This window comes from Myodes glareolus, chromosome X (assembly GCF_982192425.1).
Source record: "Myodes glareolus chromosome X, mMyoGla1.1, whole genome shotgun sequence".
Classification (NCBI taxonomy): domain Eukaryota; kingdom Metazoa; phylum Chordata; class Mammalia; order Rodentia; family Cricetidae; genus Myodes; species Myodes glareolus.
In genome coordinates this window covers 33,869,226-33,885,424 of record NC_142053.1, presented here as the reverse complement: position 1 = coordinate 33,885,424, position 16,199 = coordinate 33,869,226, and the positions used below count along the sequence as shown (strand labels likewise).

Below are 16,199 nucleotides of genomic sequence, written 5' to 3'. Positions count from 1 at the left end.
AGACCCGTCCTCTAAAACAATGGCCCCTCGACTACTAAGCAGGCACACATCTTTCATCTGAGCAGATCTCATAGACAAGCTGCCCCACCGAATCAAATGGGAATTAAAGGGATTCTATGTAGCTGGCATAGAAAGTGTCTCAAAAGCACAAAGGCCACTTTAGTCACAGAAAACTGCCAGAGGGTAGCTCATTTGATGGAAAAGAAAACAAACAGACACAATGTCTGGTGTATTTTTGAGGCAATATTAAATCTAATAAACATGACACCAATAGTATCGGCTTAAATCGGGTTGAGAGAGTTGGAGAATTTCACAGCTTGTTTCCTCACTGCCAGCCTTTATCTCAGAGGCAGCCTTGATAGCTGAGAACAGAGTCTAAAATATGTTCTTTCCCTAGCTTCTGCCAGGTGTGTGCCATTCCCGGGCCTCTGCCCTGGCTCTGGCTCCCTGAGTGGGGATAATTAGAACGTCATTTCAGCCAGCTTTGTTTTTTCTGGGTCACCGACTTCAGACTCGATCAAAATAGGAGTGTTGTACTGAAATAAATTCATTTCCTCTTCCTCAGCCAGCCCTGACTTATTTCCTAGGGGACCGTGTTCCATAGGACTAGAGCACAGAGACAGCTTCTGTCCAAGTTTGATAGTGTATATAGAGGTCCAAGGTGGGGGCACAGGGTGAACGAAGAGTCAGCCCTCCACAGTAGCAGCAGCAGCAACAGCAGTGGCAGCAGGCACTCACTCTGTCTCTCTGTGGCAGCACACTGACACGCAAAGGCCTCAGATAGACATGCTGAGGAACACATCACCACAAACTGTTCTGGGAGCTGTGGCTGCCGCTGTTTAATGTTTATCCAATGGCCTCAGTCCGAAAGGCTTTGTAGAACATGCATAATACAAGCTGAGCTTTATACCCCATTAGCACGCAAATTCCTAGCTGCCCAGAGGCATATGGTACTGACCAGAGAAGGGCAGCATTTGTAGAGGTGGAAGTAGAGGGCACAGAAGAATGTGGGGACACAGGGAGGTTGCTGGGCATTTGGGGGACACTCAGACATGGGGGCAAAGGGCCTCGTGTGGTGAAACAAGGAGAAGCCAAAGGCAACCTTTGCTTTTCTCATAGCACCAGTTGCCTGCCCTGAGAGGGCAGAAGTAAAAAAATAAGTTCTTATCTCAGACATCAGATCAGGCCTTTTCCCACTTTATTAATCGCTGTTCATAAGGTCTCTTTCAGCTGAGGAAGTTCTGGGCCTCAAAATGCAGTGAAAGTCCATATCTACTTTCCAAACATTCCGAATCCGTGAGAAAAACAAAGACTTCCATCGGCTTTTTGGCAAAGTTGAAAAGCGTAGTTACATTACTTTCACTATTTTAGTCCTGAATAAGATTTTTTTCTGCCTTCGTCTAGCCTGAAAGGAGAGAAATGGATGGTAATGAGTGCTGATGTGGGGAGTGCAAGATGGAACAGAGTTCTCCTTGAAGTGCCTAGGGATAAGCAGTCACCATCGGGAAATGTCAGGGCAGGCACTGAGCCAACTCATGTCCAGAAAAAAACTACAGTGAAATCATGTTTAGTTTGTTTATCCTCAGCATCTAGCACAGCCCTTGGACAGGGCACACTAGACACATACATGTACACACGCATGTGCATGCACACACACACACACACACACTGTTTACTCCTCTCAAACATCTCAAGTCTCTGTACTCTAAATACCCTACATTGCCTTCCTAATTTATATAGCATTAATTCCTATACCTAGCCTAATGCAGAAGCCACCAAACTGGCTGGTCTCACCTCTGCCTCCCACATTGTCTCTAGAGCAGCCAGGAAGATCCATCTGAAACCCAAATATGACTGTGCTATCCTCCGACTTAAAGTCCTTCAGTGACTACTCCAGTCACAAGAACAAAACTGATATGTGCTTCCTTTCATTACCTGGTATATTTATTTAGCAGAGATGCTATAACAAAATAGCAAAGTTCAGGGGTCTTCAATACCAAAATTTATTTTCTCAAATCTTTGGCCACTGGAAACCAAAGACACAGACGTTGACTTCTTGTAAGGCCTCTCTTTTTTACATTCAGATGGCCATCTTCTTGCTATATCCACATATTGACAACCTCTAAGTGTGTGCAGTCTCCATTTTCATAATCACACTTACAGTTTGGAGAGGTCTCCACTCTTACCAACTTAACTATCCAAATTTCTTCTTTAGATACCCAGCTCCAAACACAGTCACACTGAAGGTTAGTACCATGAGACCTAACTTTGAAAAGGACAGGATTTACCCTCAACATCTAGTCACTCACTACCTCCTGATTGGCATCCCTTTATTATTTCCACGCACTGAAACTATCTTCACCTTACTGAAATATTAATTGTACCCAAGATGAGTCATGCCGTCTCTGATGTTTAGGCTTTTACCCTTGCTATTTGCTCTACCCAAATGGTCCTTGCCCTTAGGCTGCTCTTCTGCTACTAGTGTCTTCACCCTTGGCTTGCACACCCCCCTATCTATTAATATCCCGCCTCCACATCTATGTCAAGTCCTCTCATGCCCTTTCTATTGCTTCCTTCTCACAATATGGAGAGTGATCCCTAATAGTGCTTTCAAGGGCCCTACCAGACCAAACAGTCCCTTAAGGGCATAGGTTTATGTCTCGGAAAACTATATTTTAATCCCTAAAGCGTAGCACAAGGCTTAGTACAGAGAAAGTTCTCATCAAACATTCGGGGAAATCAGAAACCAACCTGTTTCTTCGCCAAGTTTGAGGACCCAAGAAGTAAACGAGACCCAGCTAAGTGAGAAGTGTGTTCCCACCTAGGACTCCAGATCAATAGCTAGCAGACTATGCCTGCATAATATACAAGATGGATATTAGGCCTATGCTAATGGCAGGCCCTGATCAACAGGCTGTTGATTGGGTAAAAAGCTGGTTTCCCCAGGACTTCATTGTCCCAAAATCTTTATGACTTTGCTTTTCTAAGCATATACAAGACAATAAAAGAATTGTGTGTGTGTGTGTGTGTGTGTGTGTGTGTGTGTGTGTGCGTGTGCGCGTGCGTGTTGATCCAGAGGTCCTACAGCAATAACCTTCAAAATCATCTAAAGATTTGTAAAAAACACAGATGATTGGGTCCCTGTTCTCAGGGATTATGATACAATATGCCTAGGATAGAGTCTCAAAATTTGCATTTCTAATCATTTCTCAAGTGATGCTATGGTTGTCAGTTCCAGAGACCACACTGTGAATTCCACTTATCTAGAAGATACTTCGGGATTATGGAAAACAATTTATATTGTGTTGGAAATAGCATAAATGATAAATATGTTTAACAGGCTGTGTGATTATCTGTCCATCCCTCATTATCAGACAGCATCAATGTTGCTGAAATCAGTAATAGTATAGAAACGATAAGCTATTTATTACTCTTAAGGTAAAATTGTCTCTGGAGCGATGTGGTAACTTGGTGGTATGTGTTCTGTTTGTTCTTTTTGTAGGTGCGATTAGAGTGGCCCACCGACCTTACAGTCAATCCCATGGACAACTCATTGTATGTCCTGGATAACAACATCGTGCTGCAGATTTCTGAGAACAGGCGTGTGCGGATCATTGCAGGGCGTCCCATTCACTGCCAGGTGCCCGGCATCGATCATTTCTTGGTCAGCAAAGTAGCAATTCACTCCACTCTGGAGTCAGCTAGGGCCATCAGCGTCTCCCACAGCGGGTTGCTCTTCATCGCTGAAACAGACGAGAGGAAAGTGAACCGCATTCAGCAAGTGACCACCAATGGGGAGATCTCCATCATAGCCGGCGCCCCCACTGACTGCGACTGCAAAATTGATCCCAACTGTGACTGTTTTTCAGGTATGACCTTTTTAGCAATTCACCAGCTCCCCCTCTCTGTTTTCAAAAGCAAAACCTGCATCAGAAAAGCCTAAAGCAAAACAAAAAGGAATGTGTATAAACAATTGTGTGGGCTCAGGGAGAAAGCGAGGTATTGGGAGTTAGCGCTGACAGCTGACTGAGTGACCCAGAAAAGCCATAAAACCTTTTCACAATTCATCTGCCTTACTTGTTACATAGAGATAAGTATATTTCTCCATCATGTCACCTTGCTGGTCTTGGGATAAACAGACGTAATCACTTTCCAGATTCTCAAAAAAGTTAACATCATACAAATTTAAGATCGTGCCATTATTTGTGCTTTAGAGAAGGGAAAATTAGTTGAAAACCATATTTACTGATTTTATTAAACAACTTGCCCCAAGTGACTGCCTTCCAGGTGGAAAGTATGCTCTTTTAGACGGTTGAAAGCACCCCAAGCAGACTGCTGTGAGCATGTACGGGCAAAATTAAATCCCCCAATTGTAAATTCTTATGGCATCAGTCTCCTGTGTTACTTGATGTTAAAAGTTCTGAAATTCCATAAACAACGGTGCCCTTTCAGCTGAAATGGGAGAGGAAAAGACGAGCCTTTTCCACAAACATGGATAGTTATTTCGGATAGCAAACAGAACTCTAAATGTCAACAGTTCTGTTCATGTCTGAGGAGTGGAAGTCCCTCCCTGCTACATGCAAACCTATTAAGCTACTCACCCAGGACTGAACAGCCCTCATAAGTTTTGTGTTTCCTTGAGAAGAATCCAGAATCAGTAAGTTGTTCAATATGACTTTGTTCAATATTTCCTGTATTTTCCTGGACAATGAGATCTATAGATGTTTTAGTAATTTATATATTTTATTCAAGGTGTATCTACTATTTATGTCAGTTACCTGCTTTGGTATTTGGAATTATTGTTATACTTACAGACTTAGCATATTTTGACAGTGGAACAAAGGAAATTAACGCAGGAAATGACTTCTAAGCATAGTAGGACCTGAAGATTCTAAAACAAATCCTGCAAATAGCAACAGGAAAGAAACTTACCAACTGGCAGGCTAATTTTGTGTGGCTATCGTTATTTGCTGTTCTTGTACCTTGCAATACAATAGATTCTGAACAGCAGGGTTTAGGAATTCACAGAATTGGTGTAACTGAGATAATTATATCTTACTGTTCATCTTTAGTGCTACTGACTCAAGAATCACAATCTTTTGAGTAAATGGGTTTCACAATCGTCAGGGGGCATGCGAAGAATGATGGTTCCCTGATTGTATTTTTTTTCTTTAAAATGATTTTTGATGTGTGTTGCTTTAAATCTCAGGTATGCTCACTCAAATTCTTTGGGTGCCAATTATTAAAATTGGATCTTCCCCCCCCCCCATAGGTGATGGTGGCTATGCCAAAGACGCAAAGATGAAAGCCCCTTCCTCCTTGGCAGTGTCACCTGATGGTACCCTCTATGTAGCAGACCTTGGCAATGTTCGAATTCGTACCATCAGCAGGAACCAAGCCCACCTGAATGATATGAACCTTTACGAGATTGCCTCGCCTGCTGACCAAGAACTCTACCAGTTCACTGTCAATGGAACCCATCTACATACCATGAACTTGATAACAAGAGACTATGTATATAACTTCACCTACAATGCTGAAGGTGATCTGGGTGCAATCACTAGCAGCAATGGCAATTCTGTGCATATTCGCCGGGATGCAGGTGGCATGCCTCTATGGCTTGTGGTACCTGGCGGGCAAGTCTACTGGCTGACCATAAGCAGCAACGGAGTGCTGAAAAGAGTGTCAGCCCAGGGTTACAATTTGGCCTTGATGACCTACCCAGGAAACACAGGACTTCTAGCAACAAAAAGTAATGAAAATGGATGGACCACTGTTTATGAGTAAGTTCTAATTTCCAACCTCACCTTTGTTAGGTTTTTATTTAAAAGAGAATTACGGTAAGAACATAGTTTAGTAATTGATGGCTGTTGCATACTATTTTCTCCTAACAATCACGGATAAAAAAAAATAAAAAGTAAGTAGTCAAGAAGAAAATTTTACCCAGCTCCTAGGGTGGGACCCATTTTGCCTAAGCAATTTGTAGAGCATAATACTTAAAGTATAGCGTGGCGCTGCAGGAGACAGGAAAGAGGTATAAGTCCAAACACACAAAAAATCCACAGCATCCCTGGGAAGACAAGCTACAGTTGTATCTAAATAACAAAACGAAAGGATGCTGCTAAAGCAGTAAAGAAGCAGTGTGATTTAACAAGTATTTACTGATCTCTGTGGGGTTTAATGGATGAATAAACAAGTCTGTGCCCAGCCCAACTCAGTATTCGTTGCTGTGGGAGATAACGGTGAAGCTGGAATGGAAGAAGTGGACCTTGAAAGGCAAATGTAAAATTCCGCGGAGCACATGCTGACTAGCAGCTCTGAGACCCTGACTGCTATTGCGAAATATGGAGCCGCGTGCTTCAGTGCAACCCCAGGCTTCCTTGGTGCCCCTGCACAAGTGGAACCTAGCATGCAGTGGCAGTTACAGACTAGGTAATTCTGTTATAACTTCATTTCACTGGGAACTAACACAAAGTACGGCTGACAGCAAGCTACTAGGAATTACCATGGCATGGAAATAAAGACCATTGCCCTTACCTGGTTTCCGAGTCAATCGGCTCAGCAAGCCAGACTGGCAGCCCTCGGGAAGCACTTTCCCCACAAAGGAAGCTGCCTAGTTTCTAACAGTATACCGAGGGAGAATAATCTCTAGAGTCAGAACTCAGAACCTGGGATGACAGTCAACTTGAAGGCTTTAAACCATGAGGAAGTGGAGATACTAAGTTTGATGAGTTTCACATGTGACTATTCTTGTGCGGCTGTAGAAAAATATGAAGAGAATATGTCCAGGCCCACAAAAGCCTCCTGAGGAAAAGAACAAAGCAACTGTCCTTCAAAATTTTGGAGCATTTCCCAAAGAAATGTCATTTATACAAAAGACCTGAACAGCTACTCCAGTTTCTCTTGGAGAAATGTGCTCAGTAGTTTCTGTTGCAGGACTTCCTCTATTTGAGGGATGGGTTGTTTGTTTAAGTCTTCTTATATCTTAATAAAAGCAACAAAAGCTGCTAGTCTCTAAGGATCTACTTACTGCTAGATGTTACGTTAGGTAATTATTATACATCATTTTATTTGGCTTTCTTTGTAACAATGTAGAATAGGTTCTCCTAGCACTCTTATTTTATAGATAAATAACTAAGCCACAAATATAGTTCACTGGTCCTGATTCACCCAGCTATCCAGAACTTAAATGCCAATAATCTAAGTCAAGAAGTCTTACTTTAAAATAGTCTTCCTTTAGGAAAATTAATTTCTAATGAGACACTTTTAGTGTCTTATAAAACAAGTCTCACCCCGGATCACAATGCAGTTTAAATTAGGCAAGAAAATCTTGAAACCTGCCTACTGAATTCAGTCCTCCCAAAATAAATAGTTGACGAGTTAACTAGTTTTCAAAACAACCAGGTAATCTGTTACCTTTTCATTTGTTTGATTAACATTTGTTGAGTATTTGCTATGTACTACAAAATGTTTCAGGCATGCCTAACCTTTAACACTGAGGCAGAATGGTGTCATCTACTAAGTTCATACAAGAACTATGGCATCAACTTAGAAAAAAAAATTCATAATGTTTTAAGTAAGTTCATGATTTTGTATTGACCTTCACTCACAACTATCCTGAGGTGCATGCAGCCTGTAGGCCACAGGCTGAACATGCCTGCTAGGTGTGGCAATATAACCAATAACAGAAAGATAAAGTTTCATATATTCATGGAGCTTACATTGTACTGGAGGACAATAAGTTGTATAGAATTTCAGATAGCAATGCTGTATGAAGAAGTTATATATGTATACATATATATGTAAATATGGTATATGATGTATTAATAATCTTGAGCTAGTAAGATGACTCAGCAGGTAACAGTGCTTGCCTCCAAGTATCATAACCTAAGTTTGATCTTAGGGACCCACATGGTAGAAGGAGAGAACTGACTCCCATAAGTTGCATGAGTTGTTCCATGACTTCCCCCTTTGTCCCATAGCACATTAAAATAGATAGTAGATAGAGAGATAGATATACAGACTTATAGATACATAGAAAGATAGATAATAGATAGATAAAGATTTATGAAAAACTGTATATATTTTGAAAATAAGCATGATCAATACTTAATGACAAAGTAGATGTAGTATTTGTGGGAAAGCTGGGTCAAAACCAATTTCAAAGTTTTTGGCCTACGTAACAGAATATAGGGATTTCTATTCTTAGAAAGAAACATTATGCAAGAAGTATTGTAAGGTAAGAGACGAGAAATTCGATTTCTGACAATCAGTTAAACATTTAAATGGATGAGTCTGAAATTCAAAAGAAGTTAGAGATCTACATTTGGAGTCAAGCAATATTTAAAATGTATTTAAATCCATGAAACAGATGAGATCTCCAGAATAGTGAGTAAAGACTAAGAAAACATAGCAACAGAATGATTCTGAAGACCTTCATAGCTTAGCTTAAGAAAGAATGGCAAAAGAGACTGGGAAAGGAGGGCCATTGACCGAGGGAAGCAGCATGTCCAGGAAGTCAATTGTCTTAGTCCAACCCATTTGTACTCTTAACCAAACTGTCTTAGATCAGGTTATTCATAAACAATAGGAATCCACTGTGAGTGTGTGTGCATACGTGTGCGCAAATGTGCTCACACAGTGACATGCATGCCAGAGGACAACTTTGTAGAGTTAATACTCTCCTTCCACCTTTACAGGGATCCAAGGGATCAAACTCGGGCCATCAGGCCTGTGCAGCAAGTGCTTCTACTCACTAAGACACCTTGCCAGGAGATATAAAGTCTAAACTCCAGGTGCCAGCAGAATCAGTGTGTGGCATGGGGTACTCTCTGCTTGCATGATGGTACCTCTTTCTGTGTGTCTTCACATGGCAGAAGTAGGAAAGAAAAGAGGTAGACTCTTCCCCCATAACTCTTTTGTAAAATCACAAATATCATTATGGAGACACAACCCTCATGACCTAATCATCTCCTAAAGACCCCTTGGAGTTGGAGAGATAGTTCAATGGCTAAAATCACTGGCTGCACATTCAGAGAACCTGAGCTCAACTCCCAACACTGCACAGCAACTCACAACCATTCTTAACTTCAGTTCCAAGGTACCTAGACATATCAGGCATGCAAGTAGTACACAGACATGTAGGATTAAAAAAGACACATGTACACATAAAATTTTAAAACATTACAATAAAAGTTAAAAATCAAAGCCGACTTAAAATATTTCAATTTACAAAATTGGGGGAAGCACTCCTGCTCCATCACTATGTAAATCAGGTGACTCAAAACGGACAAAGGGGCTAAGTAGCAGTTCAATGGTAGATGACCTGTTTCACACACATATGACCCTGGGGAAAACGTCTGGCATCCCCAGAAAAAAAAAATGAAGTGATCAGATATTAATAAGTAAATTCGTCCTGAGAGTTGATCATTCTATTTTGAATTGTGAAGATCATTATTTACCTGAAAGGGGGAAGATTCTGAAACACAGTGAAAGACTCAAGCCTGAATAGAACAGATTGAAGAAAGACTGCACAGATGCATAAATGTCCATGACTCCACGGTTGGTAATAACCAAGAAATGTCCATCAAGTGATGAGTGAACTGCATAATGCAATCTACAGATATCATGAAATAATACTCAAAGTAGAAATGAAGTTTTGATAAATGCTAAACCATGGATCAACCTTACAGCATTAAGTGAAAGACACCAAACACAAGAGGAAAAGTATCACATGGTGACACTTACAGAAATTCCCAAAGGAGGCAAATCTGGATAAATATAACATAGATTAGCAGTCATCCAGAGCTGATGAAAGGAATGACCTGGGGGTGTGGGCAGGGATAATGAATACAGGGCTTGTTTGGAGAACGGTAGGAATATCCTAGAAGTAGTGGCAATGGTTATATAACATGACCAGTGTACTGAAATATTAGAAACTTGTACCCTTTAAAATGCTAGATTTCATGGCATGTGAATTCTCTCTAGATAACAATAAAAAGGAAATAGGAGAAAGACTGGACACAGTGGATGAAGAATTACTTTGAGGACCTTTGCTATAAGGAGTAGAGAAATTAGAACGCATGGTGGGAGTGAGGAATGAAGTCAACAGAAGGAATTTTTGTTATTGTTCATTTTTGCTTGATTTGGGTTTGGGTTTGGGTTTGAAGCAGGGTTTCACTATGTAGCCTTGGCTAGCCTGAAACTCACTATGTAGACTAGGCTAGCCTCAAACTTACAGAAGGTTTTAGTGAAATATATTTGCTTGCTAATATAAAATGTGCAGCATTGAGATTAAAAAAAATTATGATGCCCAGGAGAGAGGAGAGTGCTAATGAAAGATCAGTTTGTGTGCCAACTTTCTGCTCTTGGTACTTTGAAGCAGGGACAATATGATAAGCAGTATCCCCCAAACCTGCAAACCTGTCACCAAGATTCAGCCCACAATCAGTATAAGAAAAACTACTAACATCATCATAGCATAATCAGTATTGAGACTCTAAGGAATAGGAAACACAGGCATCCACAGGGGAGTAATCTTGAAATGTTAAGGCCACAAAAAAAATTAGAAATCATTTTATAAACGAGGGAACAGAGTCCCAGAGCAAGGAAGTAACCTGCCCATTCAGATCTAGAGTTAGACTTATTCTCTCTGTTCTACCACTACCACACTGTATTCTGCTAAAGTGTAGACATTTGAGATCACAAGAATGACAATGCAGAATATGGAGATCTAGAGAAGGAAATGAATATGAGAACACCATTAGATAATGAAGAAGGCTGTTCTTTCCCCGCATCCTTAACTCCAGAAAAAAAAATGCTGAAATGATCACAAACAAATTAGATGTGTTGAGAGAATATACCTCTTCCCTTTGAAGCTATCTGTTCTCGGGCTGAACACCAGTCCCTAACAAACCACAGCCCCTATCCTATCTTGCCTGGCCATGTAAGAATACATGGCTTTCTGTCCCTGAAAATGGGCTTAAATCGCCTACCTTCGGCATGTGTCTTGTTTCACTTATATTCTCCTTACTTTAGCCCAGGCCTGATATCCCCACAAAATGTCCTTGTCTTCCTGAAGTTGGGGAACACACAATTGAACCTACTGTCTCAATTAAGGTCAGAACGGTGCTAAGTATGGAAGAAAATGAAAGGCTCCCCCGAAACTTCAAATGTTTTTCTAAAGTGAGAGAGTGTCTTCTTTGGCTAAAGGGAACAAATTGTCTTCCAAGTTAAAAACAGAAATTCTGTTGTGGGATAAGAAGCAAAGTTTGGCAGGATGGATATTTGATGTGTAGAAAGACCCATGCAAGTAATCTGTTCAGCTTCCGGTTATCTGCAGCTATTGAGAGGAAAAATGACACGAATGACCCCGAGCAGTGGGGAATGCGAACAGGACTGAAAAGAGCCTCTTGTGCAGTAGTACTGCAGGGGCTTTTATTCTTTGATGGGATATTGTTTAAATAGATCATTGATTTTCATAATTCTGTTTGATTTGGACCAAGATCAAAATTACACACCCCAAGTATTAGTACTTGAAGCCTCACTGCCCATAAGCATCCTGAGTGTCAGGGGGCAGGAGTGAGAAGCTGACCACGGAGAAATGGCTAACAAGGAGGTGACTGTCAACACAAGAGTACTGGAACAATGCGAAATGCATTCTGCCCTGACAAGCTAATGGGCTCCTAATTGTAATGACCCTGCCAGTGGATATCCAAGGGAAAAATCTTTGTACTTCACATAACAAGCTCACCCTCAGAACTGAAATCGTAACCATGATGCTTTTGCTTATTGTTCTGGTATTTTCCTGACAAAAACAAAATCTTCTGCTACATCAAATGGGAAAGGCGCCAGGCTAAGGCCAGATCATCAGTTGTGTCTGCTGTCAGGTTAGGCCAAGTTAACAGCTCCTCAGTCCCTTTGCCCTTTGTAGGAAGTCCTTGCACTTGCGAGGACCTCTGTATTTCCATGCGTTATTGATCTTTCGGTCCTCTGCATTCTGTTTCTAGACTCTTGTTAGTGTGTTTCTTTCCACACACACAAAAAGCCACTTACTGACAAGTGAGAAAAGCTTTCTTGTTTCTCGATGCCTTATAGACTATTTCTTTAAATGCTGAGTTTTCTCAAGAGTGACTAATGAGGGATCTCCCTCCCTCCAAGATTAGATTAGAATGGGGCCAGGTATATAAACCATGTCTCCATGCAGAAAGTTTTACATGATAGTCACTCCTTCAAACACTTGAAATGGAGCTGGAGAGATGGCTCCTCCATTGACAGTTAAGGCTTCTAACCAAACATGAAAAATTCTAGTGTCTTATAGAGCCATGGGACAGAAAAAAACCTAAGATGTTATAGGTGTAGCCCTTGCCTCCAAGTAGATAAATGACTACAACTCATTAAAAAAAAAGAAAGAAAGAAAGGAAGAAAGAAAGGAAGAAAGAAAGGAAATAGGAGGTGAGGATGTAGTTCAATTGGTAGGGTGCTTATTCCAGGCATATAAAACCAGGCGTTCTGTCTACAGCCCCCACCAAACCATCCTCTCAGTTACCTAAAAGGTTCTAATCCATCCTTGAATACATGAGACTCTCTCTCAAAAACAAAAGTAAAATCACCACACATGTAAACAAGAATATAATAATATGGATTGTCCCTTCAGGTACAAAAGATAGACTCAACATCTTTGTTCAAATACCTTTCTTTGTACCAAGCTTAGCTATGGTTCAACAATCAAACAAGCAGAATTATGGTGATGCTACAGAGAAGCCAAATAAAGATTGGGAGCACACAGAGGCAAGAAAAGGTTTTCAGAGGCTGACAAGGAGTTTAGCTGCATTTTCACAGGATATCTATGTAAACTGTTAGTCTTCCTATTCTAGTTTGCTTTCTGTTGCTGAGCTAAAACACCAAATAAAAGAAACTTCGGGAGGGAAGGGTTTGTTTTGTCTTCAAGATTATAGTCCATCATTGAGAGAAATCAGAAGAGGAACTCAAAGCAAGAACCCAGAGATAGGAACTAAAGCAGATACCATGCTGCTTACTGGCCTGTTCCTCAGGCCTTCCTCAACCTGCTTTCTTAGAGTACTTAGGCCCACCTACCCAGGGATGGTACCATTCACACTGAGCTGAACTCTCCCACATCAAGCATCAATCAAGAAAATGTACCACAGACTTGCCCACAGGTCAATCTGATGGAAGAATTTTCTCAACTGAGGTTCCTCTTCCCAGATAACTCGAGCCTGTGTCAAGCTGACAAAAGTAACCATCACACCTCCCAACACTACTGTAGATGATCCTGTCTTCTCTCTAACCCCACTGACGCTCATACCCAGCTCTCCTTTCCAGTTTCACTGGCAATATCCAATGACCACTCCTCTGGTAAGGCAGATATCGTGAGAATCCTACTCTCGGCCAGACTGAGAATGCAGAGATGATTCAGAGGTCAAAAGACGTGAGCTTATAGTCGAGTGAGGGAAACAAGTCCCAAGGACAAGTGATCATGGTACATTTGATGGAAGCAAGAGCTCACCGTCTTCCCTGACAGGAACTGAGACAAAAGCTTCCTTATAGTTCCTACTGCTCCCAGTCTCCACATCCATGACTCATTATCATCATAGCATTGATCAGATCACACTATCCCACCTCCAAAAAATATCTTTCCATGTCTCTATGTTTCCTATTCACTTTCTATTTACCCCAGAGCCTGGCCTACCTCCCTACGCACTACTCAGGTCCAAGCTCAATTCTCCAGCCTTCTCTCCCACTTCCTTCCTAAAGAAATCTTGTGCTCCAATGGCATTTTCCCAATGTACATCTCACATACGTCTGTGCAGGCCTCCATGATCCTGACTCATTTGAAATGGCTTCTTTCCCTCCCCAGGCTCTACACACCTTCCAGGACTAAAGCGCCGCCACACCATGATCTGATCTTCCTCCCACTCTTAAACTCAGATCAGGAGGAACTGACCACTGCCTTCATTGAGCTTCTATGGTTCTGTTTTTGCATATGCACTGGCAGTATCCTGGAACCAGAATGAGTTTTGTGCATGTTTTATCTGCCCTAGTAGAGACTGAGGGTTTTGCTCACCATGATTTCCCAAGGACCTAGCGCATGACTCTTATTAGCTGAATGAAAGTCAGATGGGAGCAGAAGAGCATTGTGGACTTGGAAGGGCATCACAAAAAGTAAAGTACTATTGCTGATGAGAAAGAAGGGGCCCACTATTTCCTAAAAAATGCTTATTCGATTGGTCAGTTCTGACCTGAGGTAGTAAAAAGGTCTAACTCATTTGTCCTTCCTTTTAAAAATATAAATAATGAATCACACATTTATTAATCTGAGCATTTCATTGTAAGCAAGGGTAGGGAAGCTTCTAGCTTCAATTCAGTGTAGTTTAGATCTGTTTTAAATGCTCCTCAGGGGAAAGATCACACTATCTTTTATGAGAAAAGATTAGACCAAATATATTTTTAATAATGTATAAATATAACTTCCCTCAACTAAAGTATATTCCCCTCAAAGATAATGAATTCTAGGGTCTGAAGAGATGGCTCAGTGGTTAAGAGCACTGACTGATCTTCTAGACGATCCAGGTTCAATTTCCTGCGCATATAGACTCAAAACTGCTTGTTACTCCATTTCCAGGGAATCTGATACCATCTTCTGGCCTCCATAGGCACAACTGGTACACAGACATACATACTGGGGAAACACCCATGCACATAAAATTTCAATTTAAAAAAAGCATTACTTCCCTTTACATGCTACACCAGAGCACACACATGTGCACCTGAGCACACACACACATGCAAATGCTAGTACCTACAGCCTAGCACAATGCTGAAGTAAAGGGTTAAGTGTTCAATACCAGTGTATGCCCTCCCTGTGAGAACACTGAAAAATCAGTCTAGGAGTGAATCAGTCTAGGAGTTGATGTCAACTCTCCTCTCACCAAACCCACTTCAAATGACCAGGAAGGCAATACTCATTGCCTAATGGCACAGTTCCCTTGGCAGAAGTCTTGTGCCTGGTTTAAATAAGTTCTCTATACTGCCTGGAGAAAGGAGGGTGTTGTTCTCATGTTGTGGCCTGGGGGATCAGGTGAAGCATATTGGCTTGTATTCTCTGCACCAAAGGATGCAAGCTCCAAAGGGGGGAAAAAACACAACATGAGAGATTTTGATTAAACTTGTTTCTTTGACATTCAGCCTGGACAGATGCATTCCCTGGTGATGGGAGTTGAGGGGGGGGGGGGAGAACGGGACTCAAGCAAGCCCTGGGAAATCAAAGACTCTCTTTCTTTCTTGTCCACTTTGAGCAATCTTTCCAAACTTGAGGGAATTACCCACTGATGTTTACATCTGCCTGTAGCTCTTCCTTTGGTAATGACCCCGCAGAAGAGACATGGGCCTCTTATGTTTTGATCCAGAGCCATATAAATGATTGAGCGCATGAGAGACACCACACTACAAACACTACCAAATGTAACTGCTCTGGCTGGGATGAGCAGAATGTGGCTGTGTAAGCGTGCTGGGTGGAGGCTGGTGTCCTTTGTTTGTGATGGAGCTACATACAAATGCACACTTTGAAATAAGAATTCCTGTCCAGCCACAGAAAGGAAATGAGACACAATTGCTTTTTAGCTACTCACAGACTAGACAAGCCTGTGGAAAATGTTACTTTATTCCCTAAAATATTGTCTTCCTCATGCGAAAAGGACCAAACAGCCGCCTCCAACCTAAATCTGTCTGGGTAATTCTAGTCTTATCCAGAACTAGCTCCTCTTTCCCAGTGTACTTCTGTAGCCCTGGAAGCAGTGGCAGAAGCAGAGCATGGAAGACTGTCCTTATGATGTTGAGAATAAACATTAAAATGCATCTTGGGCAAAAAGCGTGTTACTTCGTTTCAAAAGTATTAAGTAGGTTGATTAGCAAGCCAAATTTATCTACAAGTCTTTACTGTGGTTTACCAGAACTTTGGACTCCAGCATCCATGTGCACAGATGGCTCTCAATTGCATCTGAACTTGTCTTTCTCTCACAAATGGACACATAGCTCAGATGTAGAGCTCCTGCTTCAGGTCCAGGTCCAAGCAGAGAACATAAAATACAACAAAGGTCTGTGTGACTGTGGAGGTAAATGTAGTTGCCCACACAGTGAGGGAAAAAAAGCTGACAACCTGTACCTACAACATCTCAGGGCCG

The 16,199-nt window shown here is 41.5% G+C and overlaps 1 protein-coding gene across 1 annotated transcript in view; it reads left to right on the top strand.

The window, feature by feature from the left end:
• Tenm1 (teneurin transmembrane protein 1) overlaps positions 1–16,199 on the top strand; it is an 819,764-nt gene that overhangs the window by 771,510 nt on the left and 32,055 nt on the right. The window contains exons 26-27 of the mRNA XM_085684917.2: positions 3,503–3,869; positions 5,273–5,783. Coding sequence (XP_085541043.1) covers positions 3,503–3,869; positions 5,273–5,783 — 878 coding nt within the window. The remainder of the gene's footprint in view (positions 1–3,502; positions 3,870–5,272; positions 5,784–16,199) is intronic.